General features: G+C 39.1%; 1 protein-coding gene across 1 annotated transcript in view; it reads left to right on the forward strand.

Annotated features, from left to right (window-relative positions):
• Window positions 1-16,371, forward strand: part of CUBN (cubilin) — a gene marked incomplete at its 5' end in the record, with an annotated part of 136,839 nt that overhangs the window by 109,644 nt on the left and 10,824 nt on the right. Inside the window, 4 exons of the mRNA XM_082754389.1 lie at window positions 1,391-1,540; window positions 7,450-7,650; window positions 9,782-9,911; window positions 10,829-11,046. Of these exons, the coding sequence (XP_082610515.1) occupies window positions 1,391-1,540; window positions 7,450-7,650; window positions 9,782-9,911; window positions 10,829-11,046 (699 nt within the window). The remainder of the gene's footprint in view (window positions 1-1,390; window positions 1,541-7,449; window positions 7,651-9,781; window positions 9,912-10,828; window positions 11,047-16,371) is intronic.

Here is a 16,371-nt window from a genome sequence, read left to right on the forward strand (position 1 = left end):
ACTTGGAAGCAAAAGCCATAATCTTCTTTAAAAAGGAAAAAGGATCTGGTCTTCATTTAGAAATGTATCTCTAGTCTTTTCAAAGCACACTATGGCAATTTCTCCAGTGTATGGTGTAGCCCATGCTCTTCACATAAACTGCTCTCAGGAGGAGAAATGACTTTTCAACATCTGTTCAGGCTTTTGCTTTGCTTTGTTGTATTTGCATTTCACATAGTTCAAGTGGCATTTCTTGGGTGGGCCGGTGGGCCTCTCATCACTTTCCCCATGGCTTGTGCTTTGTGAGGGTCATACCTACTGGAAGTGTAGGAGGTAATACCCAATTGCCAATTGCCACTGGCTGTTTAGTTTGTGTTTGTTTCTCTCTCTCATTCTCTCTTTTTTTTTTTTTTTTTTTTTTAGGATGCTGCCAGAGGGAAACATTTTCTTATTTTCTTTTTGCCTGATTCAGAGTAAAACAATGAGAAATTAAATTCTTAATAGAAGACGCTATGGAAATATACAGAGTCCTAAACTGAAATGGCTTTTGTTTTTATAATGTCTGCACTAACATTGTCAGTAACAACTAACAGTGAAGTGCAACCTCCTAGTGCAGTCAATCAATCACAGGCTTAATAGGCCTGTTTCTATACTTGCACCAATATTTTGCTGCATACTGTGCTCTTTTATCTTAAGCCTGTAGCTACAGGTTTAATATAATATTTAAAATAATAATAATAATTCTTAGTAAAATAAAACCATAGGCTTAACGTAAAGAGAAACCCCTGATGACATGTTGTAGAAGTTGATTGGATCAGAGTGAGCTCCATGAAAATGAACAAACAACATGGTGTGCTTGAGTAGTTCTAGGTGGCAAACCTGGCCTGTCTCTGTGTACAGCAAACCAGCCCAGAGATGGCCCTGCTACAGGCTGGATCCTTCTGGCCATCAGCCCTGAAGCAAGAATGCTGCCACTTGGGCTAACACAGGCAGTTTCAAATGAGGCAACATTGCTGATGTGCCCGCTCACCCACAGCCAGTTAAGCTACATTTGTGTGTACCCAGGGCCTGTGAAATGTGCAGCTTCCAAACCCATAAGAACAGCAGTGCTGTGTCCTTCTGGTGTGAGTTGGCTGAGGGACTACGGTCTGGTCTTATTCATGACCCGCAAAGACACTATGTGAAGCTGAAAGTGCTGTAAGCAGGAAGGCTGTGTGTTTCCCAAAACCACTACTATATGCTTGTGTAAGACCTGCTTCTGCCATCATGATCTGTATTGCTCTCCCTGGCTTTTTGACCAGCCTCTGAGTGAGAGATGAGGACCTTGCATACATTGTTGGGTTTGCCACTGCAAATGGAAATGAGCTGATCACCTGGATTTTAACAATGTCTTATTTATTTCTGTTTGCAGGATGTGGAAGAAATTTCACCAGCCCTGAAGGTCTTATTGTCTCTCCTAACTACCCTGGTCAGTACGACAACAACTTGAACTGCAGTTACATCATAGATCAGGGACAACAGTCACTCGTGATCCTAGAGTTTCAGACTTTCCACTTGGAAGGTAACCAGTTCTTTATAATTTCAGTATGTGCCATGAATGTAACTTCTTTCTTGAAAACATTTAAGTCTTCTGTCATCGAAAATGGTTGATGGTTTACTTTGCTGGTCCATTCTAAAAACTATTTACTGGCAAACATCTACAGAGAGAGTGTGCATGGGGTCAGTTTTGTGTCAGTGAAGGCCTCCAGAACAATGAAGGGAGAGTATCTCACGTGTTGAGGAGCATCTTGCAGTAATGAAGCTGGGAATTTGCCAGATGGTTAGAGTATAGGAGGGACTGTGGCCAATTTGTGTGTTTGTTCCTGCCTTTTTTTTTTTTTTTTTTAAACTATTGATTCTTATAATCTTTTTGATCTTAGGCCAGTTTTGCTTTTCAGTGCATCTGTTTCCATAACTGATAAAATGGATATAAATACACTTGGGTGTTATATAAGAATGCAAAAACATCTGAAAGTGAAATTAGGTGAAAGACTACAGTATCTGAAAAACTGTGAAAGTTGTTACCCTGTACTTTACCATGAACAAAATTCTCTCTGGAGATTTTCAGTGTTGTTACCATTTAGCCAATAAATAATAGATATAATATGTGGCCTTATTGGTGCAGACAGTTAAACTTTCCAGACTTTGACAGGGTCAAATTTTCATGAATGGAGATGTCATTAAAAAAGAAAAAAAAAGGAATCATTATGTTCAAACTATTTGGGTGACATCATATGTTTTGAGGATCTCTTAATTTGGTTCCTTTGAAGTCATTTTGACAAAGAGATTTTAGAGTAATTTGTTACTGAGCAGGGATGCATAATTTGATTTTTTCTTCAGATCAAATCACAAAGAAATAGGTTTGCTTTATTTTCATTTTAAGTTTTTGAACTGTTTTGATTTCAAAGGTATTGTAGCCCAAACTTAATTTAGGTTTTAGAAAAATATTTCATTATATTACGATATTATCTGAAGCACAACTTGAAATGCAAACCACAAAAATTACATAATTTGTTCATATAGAAGGCAATATTATTCATCAGACACACTAAAACATTAGGTTGAATCAGATGATGCTTATTTTGACATCTGTATCATTAAATTACTAATCTGTATTCTGTCTGTACATGCAGTTAATTTATAAATGGACTTAAGCTTTCATTAGTAAAATGGTTAAACCAAAGAGGCAAGTGATACAGACATGATAATAAGCATAGACCTAAAAAATAATAAAGGTATTCTATTTCTTGTAGTGCAGTTTGCCTCTTTATTGTTATTGGCTTCCGTAGACTACACAAAACAGAAGTTTTTAGTGCCATGAAAGACCAAACTTTGGTTATCAGCTAAAGGATAGCTGGTTATAAAAGAGGAAGCATAACACTTTCCAGTAGTTATTAATCTTTTTCAGAAAGTCTTTAAAGATTGCCCCATAACAAAGAGAAATTACATGGGTTTAAATGGGAAAAAATATTGAAACCACCATCTTGCAAACTACCATGCAGAAGTGAAAATGTATTCTATTCATCAGTCTCACTGAATCTGTTTAGCACATGTGCCTCAGGGTTTTCAGCATGAACTCCCTTAGTTCTTTTGCAAAGGCAGGACAATATTTGACAGCATCTGTTAAAACCATTTCCAGTTATTCTATATGCAAGGAAGCATTGCACCTGCTTACATTGTGGCTGAGTGTGGCCTTTAAAATCTTCACCATACTAGTACAGATGTTCTGGATTGGGTTTTTAAAGTTTAGCTACATTTCCAATTAACATAATTTACTACCTATTTGACCTCTGAAAAGAAATCCAATTGTTTTTTTCATGGTTGTTTAGTAATGAAATGAAGTATCTAAAATAATGCCTATAAGGCATACATATCTCATTGACTTAACTGGTTGAGATATCATTTCCAGAAAGTTAGAAGGCAGAAAGTAATTGGCTATAGTGCAGTGACACATTGCTACACGATTGAATGACTTTGCGGTTAGTCACAGATTTCTGCTGTAGAGTTGTTATGTTTTCAGTTATGGTGAGATGCCTGTTCTGATTATAAAGAACAACTCCAAATGAGGCTGCTAACCCACAGCAGTGATACTATGTAAGTATCTGGGACCAAATTAACATGACATGCATGTACCTCATATGTATTATTCACTAGATATATATAGCAAGTAACGACTCAGAGCAAGAGCAAACTGGAGGAAACCGTATTTGTTGATTTTGTGATCAAAATTTAATCTAAATTGTCTGCTTCCTGGTAGGTAGGAAATTTATTTTTGTCTGACATTGATGCCCTGAAAATAGACATCTATTTTAGATTTATCACCTAGATTTATCTTCTCACTTACTGAAGTGCAAAAGATAGTGCTTTAAACTCAAGGACAAATGTGTTGTACAGGTGGATTGAATTGCCTTCCGAAGGCCCCTCTTTACCCGCTGACTATTACAGGAAGCCATAAACAGTAGCTCACACATGACAGTCAAGATTTAGTCAGCAAAACATAGGCAAGATTAACCGTGTGAAATGAGTTTGACTTAGTCTCTGTGATTTCCTAGCAGCCTGAAAAATGTCCTTTCCTGCACCAAAAAACATGGTTACAGAATATCTCTCTTAATTTCCTACTTTGCGAAGCTGCACAGGTTGCTCTTTGCTTCTGAATCTCCTACGCTGTTGTGTTATTTTACAAAGAACCAAACAGATGGAAGTGAATTTGTTTTTTCAGTCTCGTTTCTGTGACAGTGATCAACGTTGTCGTACATCTGTCCTTACTCCTTGGATCAAAGGTTTATGCAAATCTAACATATTAGAATTAGTCATAAAACTTTATCTATATTTAGTCATATCTAGGAAATAATTAATCACATCCTTCTGTTGTTTGTAGTCATTGTTTGGATGAAATTCCCTATAAATGTAGCTCCAACATAGGTAGTGTATTATTAAATGGCTGTGATATTCTTCTGGTACAAGATTCAACCAAGTCTGAGTTCCAAATGTTGGAAAATTAGGAGAAATGGATATGGGCCTCCTCCAATATCTGCTTTTAGAATTCTGTAGTATTTACACTCTGTCCATACAAAGCAACAGCACTGTGTTGATACCATGTCAACCTGAAAAAATGTTTTAATAACTTTATTTTTTTTTAAATGCAAATGTAGTTTTGCAATCTAGATAGGGTCACAGCTTCACTGTAGAGTCATCTGTATCTGCTCTCTCAGTTGTTACTAGGCAATTCTGAAAAACATTTTGCAATAGATTATTTTGAAAAATACATATATAAAATATATATATATGAAAGACATAGATAAAAGACACGTAATTCTGTGCTTTCAAAATAGCATCTTGTGCTATGTAGGTGATTAATATATTATAGGAGTATACATCTATGTTAATGATTCTCCTACATCAGTAATTAATATTTGTATTACCATAAATCCCAGATGCTACAGTTGTCAACCAAACCCTCATTATTTTAAGTTTTGTGAACATTAAATAGAAAGAAGGGTTCTGCCCCAACACAAAATGAAACACAATCTATGACTATAGACAGAAAAATGGGAAGTAGGCATTGTTATTAGTAATCAGAAAATTAGGCGCCTAAATGCGGTCAAGGTCTTATTGCTGGTATCATATCAAAGAAATTATTTTTTGCAGAATAATGAGGTTGGTCTGAACGTTTTACTAATAAATTCCTGCTAAATGGAAAGGAGAGAACGCAATGTCATATTTCAAAATGTAAGGACAATTGAAGCTGTTACCATGTGACCTTTGATTGCAAGAGTCAATGTATCAGTGCTGAGAGGTACCAAGAGATGATAAATAGAGAGGAGATAGACAATAAAAAGGCCTTGATGCAAATAAGTGCAGAAATTTAAAGAGAGAGGGACATATTCGCAACATCAGGCCAAGTAATTGGTCTCTGCAGTAGTATTTGGAAGAAATATTGTCAAGGCTAGTGAGCAAATGGTACAGTAGCCATGCTGGAAAATCACTGTTTCTTGGGTGAGAGTCACAGGCATGCAGGAGGGTAGGAAAGAGTGTATCTTTATGATAATAACTGGATGAATAACTTGACAATATTTACATCTAACCTGGATGTGAAGACCAAGAGAGATCCAAATCATACATGTCGATCTAATCAGGCCAGGCAAAGTGATAAGGCTGTCCAGAAAGAAGATGCCAGAGAAGTCTAGGAGAGAAAAAAAGCTCTGCTATTGATGGTTCTGTTCAGAGACAAAACCAAAAACACACAAACAAACAAACAAAAAAATAGTATGAACAGAAAGAGGCCTGGAGGAGGGAAGAAGACCTTTGTGGTTATAAACATAGAACCAGTAGTTTTATCTGCCCTTGTAAATGAGATTATACAGAACTAATGTGGAGATAAAGAGAGGACAACAGGAGAGAAGATGCCTTATTGAATTCTCATGGATGTATTACAAAAGAGAATACAGTAATACCAGAAGGATGAACAAAAACTCTTAGTAGGCAAGGTTTTATGAAGAAGAACAGAGCTGGCTATGCGGAAAATGCCTGTCAGCTCAGAGAGGATGTGGGTCTGACATCTGGCTAAGAAAAGATCTCTGGAGACTCATGAAAACAGTTCCATTGTAATGCAAGGGGCAGAAATTGGACTAGAAATTATCTAAGATAGAATTAGAGGAAATGAACCACAGAGAAGTATTGCTAATGATGTGCTGAGTATGTTCAGAGGCTGAGAGTATGAGATGAGGAGATAGGATAAAGGAATCTGAGGGTGGGAAATTTACAGAATAATGCATTTTAGTATGATAAGAAATTAAGAAAAAGTGTGAGCAAGAGTATAGAGAACAGGATAAAGATCAAACAATCACCAGGCCCACCAGGATTCAGAGGTCATAACTGATATTGGCCCAAATAAGGATAATTCAAAGCCAGAAATTTAGTCTTTTGCCTGCAATCCTGTGTCAACCATTTTATTCTTTCCAGTGGTGCTTTGCTTTGCTGAGAAATCCATTTCTCATCATGCCTTTCTCCAAAATGTTTTCAGAAAGAGATCTGAGTTCCTTTCTCAAATCTTTCCCATTCTTAAATTCTGCTTGTCTCTATTTCATTTTTTTTACATTTGTTCATATTTTAAAATTGATTATGTTTTTAATTATATCTCATTATCAAGTGTTCTCATAGTAGGACAAGATGTGGAGAACATTTTTACTTACTTTGTAATTGATGATGTAATCAACTTTCTGATACAGCTGGTTATTTTTATCTTAGTAACTCTTATCAGAGACAGACTAGTGCCATGTAACACTTTTGGTATAATTCTAAAGCACATTAGAATACACGGTCTTCATTGAGAGCAGAAAGGATTTTTGAATTAAAATTCCAGAGACCATGTACAATACATCTTCCTGCTTGCATCACTCTGTCATTACTGTGAAACAAAATGATCATTCCTGTCTTCTTGTTCAATAGAAGTCATCCTGTTTTTTACAGTGCTTGGACAATCTGCAGGAATCACTCCTCTGCAGCAGTAGGCACAGTGTTTCCTGATAAACTTAGATAATTCCTGATTAATCCTTTGCAGTTAAAATAACCGCCCCATTGCTGCTAATAGATCACTAAACATGACAACTTTACTTCAATAAACACATGACAACCCAGCTTCCATTATGCTTGCAAATGATGAAGCAAAAAGTAAGAAAACTCCCAGGGTGCGTTGAATGAGACCAATCCAATGCTTTATAGACAAGGTCTCTTTGCCTTTTTCTCCCTCAGTTTTTCCATATCTTAAAAAAAGACATTTGCTTTCTCAGAAAGCAAATGAGATCTTGAGATCCTGGAATTTAAAGTAATATAAAATTTAATTCTTATCCTGTGTGAGGCCTGTGTACTTGCAGCTCAATAAGTCGCAAGAAAAATATGTTGCTAACACTTCTGTATTATGTATCCATGCAGTCCCAGCACTCTTGAGCAGAATCTGTCTTTATGATGGAGTAAGCATCTTCAGAGGGACCAGGGTTACTGCACACCCTGTCGTCACGCTCTGTGGTAACGAGCTACCTGACACAGTCAGTGTCTTTGGACCTATGCTGCTCAACTTCTACACTGACTCACACATTACAGGCTTTGGATTCCAGGCAAGATACAGAACAATTGGTAAGTAGCCAGTGCCCTGTGTTTGGTTGGTGGAGCTATTCAAGCTGGATGATGGTTCAGTGTAGAAAACACTATGCCTTATGAAAAGGAATATGAACCATTTTGGCAGTTTTGTCTCTGTCTGTCTCTCTCTCTCTCTCTTTTATTTTTTTTTTTTGTTAGTAACATTTAAGTGGAGTTAATGTGAAGTTCATTTAAAATATTCTATAGCATACAGGAGGCTGGCTTGATTCTCAGTTCTACTAATACTACATTATACAATGTATCAACCAGAAAAGGATCTCTAAATTGAGCCATCTATATGCCCCAACTTGATGATCCTGTTACAGTGCCAGTTATTAATGTAAACAATAATTGCAATCTAGATATATTTATCTTTTTGAAGAACTTTTTTCACCAAACCTTTTTGTCTTTCACATGAGATCTCTGGTTTTTTTTTTTTAAACAAATGTGTATTAGGAAAAAAAATCCATCTGAGTTTAGTATTTACATCTGCACAAATATAAATATCACAAAAGATTAAATTTATTTTGAAAACAATTAGTAATATTTTCTAAGTTTAATTTGAAGAGACACTACTTTGATTTTTGAAAGTCATTTCATTTTCTAACTGCAGAGAAAAGGATGAGCTCTTAACTGTGGTATTTCCCTTAATATGTTCCTCATGTTTAAAGCCACAACAAAAACCATAAGGTTAAATACTTTATACAAAATGAAGGGCCTGATACAGCTAAGAGAGAGAGAATGGCAGTGAAAGATGACAATGTGCTGTTATTCATGGAAAAAGACCTTCACAGCACACTAAAGTCAGTTGCTGCTATCTGACTTGTGACTTCTGACATTTGAGAAATATGACTGCCGCCTTATTAGCTTGTTGCTGTATACAAAGCAGATTCTGGCAATTAACATTCCTCTTCCCTCTGGTTGTATTGTTTGTTGGGAAAAAAAATGGAAAAGGCTTCCCCCTCCTAGTGTAGAATAATGCTGATTCTTTATCCTCCCGGCTCCTGTCCTTTATCTGCCAATGCTGCAGGCTGCCAGCCGGAGTGCGGCCAAGGAACCAGGGACTCTGCATCCAGCAGCACCCTGTATGGGACCGCCTTTGTTAAGATGGTGGCCTGGGCAATGGCATGTCCTTTAAAACATGAAAAGCTGTGTGTGTGTGTGGCTTTGAGCTATTTATCAACAGGATGCAGGGAAGCCTTTTTTTATTATTATTATTATTTTTTTTCCAAGTTAAGATTATAAAATAAAGGCTGAAGCTAACAATGGAGATTAGAGTTGGTTTTATATTGGTTTTTGTTCCCTCAAGCACTGAGGCTGGGAACAAACATTATCCCACATCCTGGCCTCATCAGCATCCATGGTGTGAAACCCTGAGAAGCCAAGCGGTGCCCCCAGTCCGCATCTGCAGAGTTCGACTTGCTCCTCAGGCAGACAGCAGGCATGCAGCTGGCAAGCCCCAGCACAAGGCGAGGTGGGGAACAGTCCCCAGGTTTAGTGACACCCGGAGACTCCTCTCTGCCTTTCTGCACAGAACAGATGGTACGGTGACACCCCAGCCCTTCAGGGAGGTGGAAGGATAATGAGACTGCCTACAGTTATTCCAGAAAAGGCAGGGGTAAAGCATCGTGTGCAATTGTGGCTGCTTCTTTGTCACTGCCAACCCTTCAGAGGCTTCTGTGGGGCCAGGATTTGAATGAGGGAATTTCATTGCCTCTGTATCAGCTACATTTCTCTTCAGAAGCTACAATGGGTGCAGAGCTCCTCCACACATACCTGGCTTACCCTGCTGCATGGGGCACCTCCCCAACCCGCTGCTCCCTGGTCCTATTGCAGCATGCTTGGAATTGGGCTCAGTCTTCAGCTGCTCAAACATAGTCATTGCTATTTAGTATGGACTAACAGTTACCTTGATACTGACTCTAGTCTTCTGCTAGAGAGCCTGACTTGATAGATATCTCTGCATTTCACATTTCTAGGCGTGACAGCAAAGACCGCCCCTAATTTGTCAAAGGCTTTTCCTTGCTTATGGCTAAAAGAGGACTAACAGAAGCTCCTTTAAGAACTGTGAAAATTAGGACCAAGCTGGTATTCAGACATTGATCGCTTTTTCCTGTTTCCCCTACAGCTTGCGGTGGCACTTTCAATGGCTCTGTTGGCGTTCTCAGCAGCCCGGCCCATTCAGTTCTAGACTATCACAACAACATGAACTGCTCATACTACATCACAGTTGGAAACGGCAAAGCAGTGGCCCTCAAGTATGTAACCAAAGTTTAGCTTGGCATCGAGGGGACAAGGTGGTCTCTGATTTCAATTAAAACCAGTAATTATTGAAAATTTTCTCTCTGTCTTTCATTTTCCAAGGAGAAAGCTGAACTAAAATGAGAAATGGCCACTGAAGCCACCACCTTTATCAGGATCCCTTACATCTTTCTCTGTAATTTGTTATGTGCAAAAGCATCATTATAACTGTAGCTTCTTGCTTTGGTTAGCAAGAGGATTAAGAAAGTGTAGAAATACAGCACATGTACTTAGTTATATTCTGCCAGCCTTTAGCAGTTACAAGCTTGTGGTGAGTTTATATATGAAAAAAACTAATTCTATTAGAAGGCTGATACTCACAGCCCCAGTAATAATACCCAGCCAGAAAAAGTATACTTTTGAGTGCTGTCCTGCCTAAAATAGAGATGGGCTGCCACAAAATGTTGCTACTGAGAAATTATGACAGGTGCATTCTGCTGTCAGATATATGCTGACTGTGAATTCAGAGACAATTAAGCAGTAGACCCAGCTGGCCTGCACCCTGAGCCTTCATTTTACATGCCTCTCACATGCTCAAGGAAATTGCAGGGTAAGCAATTTGCAGAAGTGACAGAGGGTATATTTGCACGGGGGAGATCTGCTTCTTCACAAAACGCCGAGGTGCGCTGACAGCTTGCCTTGAAGAGGCCCAGTGGGTGAGGGTGATTATTTCTTTGAGGCTGGTTGGCTGCAGCATTTTGCCATGCCGTTAATAGTTCTGCTTGCTTGTTTTCCAAAGAGAAATGTCTTGTGGTACCTGTTTATGCATGGCTTTGATTATTGCTATTACTTGTGCTTTCCTTAAGCCCTAAAAACACATAGCACAGGAGTAGAAATGAAAGTGTGATATCTAATGCTCCAACGTACTTTACAGATTCAACAGCTTCCAGCTTGAAATATCTCCCTCCTGCTACAAAGATTATGTGGCTGTATATGATGGCTCAGACACCCATGCTCCTCTTCTTGGGAAATTCTGTGGGTCAGAACTGCCTCCAAATATTAAGAGCTCCAGTAACAAATTGTTCCTGGTGTTTAACACGGACTTCTCTGGATCAGGCAGGGGATGGAAAGCATCGTTCAGGGAGACCTTAGGTAAGAATATTATCAGACTCATAACCCCAACAGTCTGCTGGTAAGTAATTTCCTTTGGTTGCTTTCAGCAGCTTTCAGCTGCTATGGTCTCACTCACTAAAAGTGCTGGAAGCAGAAAAATGTTTCTGAGTAAAAGGCAAACACTGTGGGATCCCCTGCATTCCAGACTTGGTTCTGAACTGATTCATTTTACTTTTTGTTAGCTTTTTCCTGCCTTTTTGGAGGCACAAACATTTCTGGGGTGACTGAAGGCACCCAAAGTTATCTCTTTTGGTGAAAATCTGGCAATACTTGAGAACTCTCATTTTTCAATGTTGAAAGGTTGGTTGTGTGCTATAAATGCCTCCTTTTCATCTATCTTTCATTTCCATTTCCTTGAAGTTCATCTCACAACTGTTTAATAATTAAACAGTTAAGATTAGTTAAGATTGGGGTTCCCCCCAGGCACCACTGTGCTAATCGCTGCTGATTTGGGAGATTGGTCAGGTTAGCTGGCCCCCAAGTAAATGGGATCATAGTGAGAAGGCATGGATGTTAAATGTTTTGAATGGACACAAGAGTGAGAGGCAAAGTTTGATTATTTCTCTATAAAAGGTTTAAGCCTACTGGTCTATTCTTAAGATCAAATTTTAAAAGGATTTTTTTACCTTCTTATAACAGCTGAATTGTTTAAGGATGATAAGCAACAAATTATTATTACATGTAAATTGATTTCATGTCATCACTTCTAGTTTCTTGTGTAATTAACTCAATGTTTTTGTGAAAAAACATCTTTTAGAAAGAGGTAATTGTCTGGTTTAAAAAGCTGGCACTCAGACAGTTCAGAATGAAAGGCCTTTGTAGCAGGACAAACATAGTCTTCTGCTGAGTCATTGAATCCCCTCCCAACCCCTAGCCAGCGACTTTCTCATTTGATACAGTCTGAGAAAGTATTTACAGATAAGGAAAATAACTGGTTCTACAGTCTTTGCCAAAAAAAATATTCCCACAGAATGGTCATTACTATTATTAACTCTTCTTTTGCTTGACTCAAAGAAGTTGCTAAAATAATCTTTCAGACCACTCTTGTGGACTCTTATTTCAAGTAACATAGTGTTGCCTCATAGTGTTGCTGTCTATAAACCGTTAGGTATCAGTTGTCTCCACAGCCTGGCTTTGTGCTTCCATGGTGACATCATAAGGAACTCCCCAAGCTCCTGCTCTTCCTGTTGGCACATTGTCAATTTTTTTTAGCCACTGACTGCTGATTTATTTGCATTACTTGCCAGAGATTCTGCTTAAGCACAAAACAGAACACAAGCCAAGCTGTCCGAATCAATACCATTCATGATTATTTCCCAGAGTGAGGAAAAGACTTTTATTATTAACCTCTGACACCTACCAGTCTAATTTTTGCAGGCTCTCAAGGAAAGGGAGGTTGTGATGTTGCAGGACTTACTCAGGAGCAATGGAGCTGCAAACTGGAAAAAAATAGCCATGTGGAGATGTGGGTTGTGTGACGAATAGTCCTTGGTGATGAGGTACTTAATGTTAGGTCTCTTCTCCTCTGTGGGAAGCAAGCCACAGGGACTAAACCACACAGCCTGTAGGAAAGATCCTGGCAGTCCCATGCTAATATGGGGTGGCCAAAAAGAAGAAAAGTATATTATAATAGGAAAAAATGAGTCACATTCCTATAAAAATGTGCAGTTTGATTTGTCTGAGAAATAGAGCCAGGAAAATTTGTGACACATCTTTGTACTATGAGGTCTGAGATTCTGCTTCAAATGAAAGCAAATAAAACCATGAAGATCGAAGAGCCTGTTGTTCTAAATGCTGCTTTACAGAAGCTCCCTCATCTCTGTCAAAAGATAAAACCCATGTGGTTTTGTCAGAGTACAAATGCAATCAGATGACAATTAATAATGATAAATCTCTTGGATAAGGAAGATGGTATCTGCAGAGACAAAACAAGCCTCATTCTCTCTTGGATGACAATGAGCACATTATTCTGCAGTTACCCTAGAGAAGCACAACAGGATAACGTAATTATTGCACTCTGCTTAATGTTGTGAGTGACCCTGATTATGTATTGGAAAGATGCAAGCAGAAACAGTAAACCCATTTGTAGCAAACCGAACTATTTCCTTTCTTCGCAAGTTCTTCCAGTTTCTTTTGTGATCAGGCTTCTCTCAAGGGTACTGCCAAAATCCAGGGCTAAGCAGTGTTTATCTCTTGGAAATTTTACTACTGGGGAGTCAATCTGATAGCCACTGCAGCGGGAGGAAAGACAGAAGATGAAACAGGAAACTCAAAGAATCCTAGCAAGACCTACAGTAACCAGGCATTCAAAGAGTTAAACCCTGACATTTGTGTAGAAAAAAAAATCCCAGCTTTAATTAAAGCAGTATGTTTGCACCACTGCTCCTTCACCCACTAGAATATTGAAGGCCCCCCACTAGTCAGAAAAGGGAAACTAACAGAAAGTATGAAATCGTGTTAATTTGGCTATGTGGCAATATATCGCCTTTTCTCTCAAATGTCTTCTCATACCAATATACTTTCACCATGCCACTCCATATGCTGTGCAATGTATTGCTGAATGCACATTGCACAACCAGCATTCTTTGCCATAAGTGACTCTGTGACATGGGGCATTTGACGCTGGGGGCTATATGGCCCTCGGTGCAATTTTAGGGGTCTGTAGTCATAGAATCATAGTTTTCACCTTCCCTGCTGCTAAGTTCAGATGCTTACCAGCCCCACCTCATGCTCTCCAGCTGAACTGGTGAACTGGGCTGACTGGAGGATCCCAGCCTGCTGCCAGTGTTAGATTTGTGGAAGGAAAGGCTCCTTCTCTTACCACTGACCTTTTCTCTGCCTTTGTTTACAGTCTGTAAAAGGAGAATTATACCTCCTTTCTACCGTGAGCGTGTGCTCCTCCAGGCAATCAATAAAAGGATAAGAAGAGATAAATCAATACCAGCTCAAGGCATTTGGTTACATGAGATGTCTCTGTGAAGGAAGAAGAGCTAAGATCTCTCCCCAAAGGACAAGGTCTGCATGTACAGAGCTTGTGACTTGGCCAAAGATCTCCTGATTATTCTGATTATTTCTCCAGCTCTAAGGGGAGACCTGATCTTTTCAGCTAACCTTGGCTGGTAGGGTCAGAGCCTGCACATACCTCTGCCACATGTGCCATGGCAGTGGGGACTTTGTGCTTTGGTGATAAATAGAGCTTCAGCCAAGTCCCATCTAGCAGGAGGGTGACCCTCTCACCCCAACTGGCGATCCCTCCAAGGCTTATGATACCAAGGCTGAGAAGACATATAAGGATTTTTTTTTTCTCATTTTTAAAGAGTCAGCAACCCACTTTCGGGAGATGTATCTGTGACCTTATTAACAGCACATCATTTCAGCTTGGCGGCTCTCCGTGCTTGTGTACGTAGCCCCATTGTCTCAGTAATGAAAAATATGTCACATTCTGAGCCATAAGAGAATGGTCTAAGGGGTTTCTGAAAGGCAGCTCTGCTCACTGAGGCTGTCTGAGGAAGCCCCAGGAACTTTCAAGAAGCAAAGTGTTAGACATGGTTAGATAAATGGGCTGGGTCAGAAAGCTCTTCCTGAGCTTTCTTCACACAGGCAAAAGGAAAATGGAGCTGGGACTGGTGGGGAAGGTATGATGGAGGTCAGGAGTATTGCCTGCTTTTCTCTGCAGCCCTAAATCCTGCTTGACTTCAAGCTCGAGCCAGCTCCTCCCCCTCCCTTTTTTATGCTCTCCCTTGGGAGCATGCAGGAAAAGTTCATGTTTAAATTTTGTGAAAAAGCAGTACGGTGTACTGCATCAATACCAATGTCACCACTTGTTTGCATTACCTTGGGGCTTATGAGCTTGTGGGCCATGATTCTGCTGCACTAGGCATTGCATGGGCAGAATAAAGCAACAATTTGCTGTCAGAAAGAGCTTATGATTTAAACACAAGACAAGTTAAAACAGATGGATATAGACAGGCAAGAAGAATAGGGTGACAACAATGAGAAAACTAGTGTTGTAGGCTCTAGGGCAAAAGAAATGCCTCCAAAACCCTTGGCAACCATTAGGCTGTTAAAAAGCAAAAGAGTCCTTAAATACCCCATCCTCTGAAAGGGAGACTGGGAGCCTGCTCTTAGTCTCATTGTCCTCAGTTTGCCTATTTTTTCCCTCAAGGGTCCCTCAGTCCTTCTTATTCAAATGAGTATTTCTAAATATTAATCATTTTACACAGAAAAAAAACAAATATCACAAGCCTGTAGAGTGTAGAAGAAAAATGGTTGGAAAAATAAATTCTCATTTCATATACTAGAAAAATGCATTAATAGGAAACTTATATGAATTACCTAGAATGCATATTATGGAATTAAGGTGATAATCTATATGCTTTTCTTCCTGACAAAGTGCTCTGCAACTTACCTGATAAATTACCCGGAGATTTCTGTCTTCCTTTATTCTATTAGCTGTGTATTAAATTACTTGTTTCCTGTTCGGAATACAATACACTAAGTGTCTGTCACTAATGGGTTCACTGCTATGCTTACCCCTAGTGAAATTAAAGTGTACTTTAAAAAAAGGATCCAGGAGATTTTTCACAGCATTTTTATGCTATTTTATTCTATCAACAAGAACAACAAAATCTTAATATAGGACTAAGTCCAATTCTGCCTTGCAAACTGAAATTTTGGCTTACTCTTTGTTCAGTTTCTAGATGCAGATTTCCAGCGATGTTCAGTCATTTTATTTGTGTTGTTCAGAATCAGTGAAAAACAGTTGTGAATGGGTAATGAAAGGTGTAAAATATTGGTTTGGTCATTTGCTGCATAGGTGGGGGTTAGGTGTTCTTTTGTGAGTCATCTCTAAACTGACAGCACGAGCAGTAATTCATGGCTCTGCTCTAGGTAAATAATGTTGGCACCTGCTGTTGGTGGCACCAGTGACCTGCAGCAACAACAGCAGTTATTGCCTGTCAGGTGGGAAAGCACTACATGGCCAACTCTCAGGTTTATTAGAAATTCTTCTCCCTCCTACAAAAAAAAAAAAAAATCTTAGAAGAATGTGTCCTTGACTGTGGCATGCGAATGCTGTTGCTGAATTCAGCGTATTTTCTCATGCCTTTGGAAAAGCAGCAGTGCCTGGCAGAGCTTTCACAGCCCATTAGGACTGGTTTCCAGAGGTGTATCTCAAGATATCCAATCTGGCCTCCAAGCCTGGTGCTGTGGCAGGGCTAGCTGAGAAGCAAACCGCTTGCAATTCACAAATATTCTCACAAAGCTTTCTTTGGGCTTTTGATTCACACAATATTTTACCAAATA

Source organism: Aythya marila (genome assembly GCF_965140915.1).
Source record: "Aythya marila genome assembly, chromosome: 2".
Classification (NCBI taxonomy): domain Eukaryota; kingdom Metazoa; phylum Chordata; class Aves; order Anseriformes; family Anatidae; genus Aythya; species Aythya marila.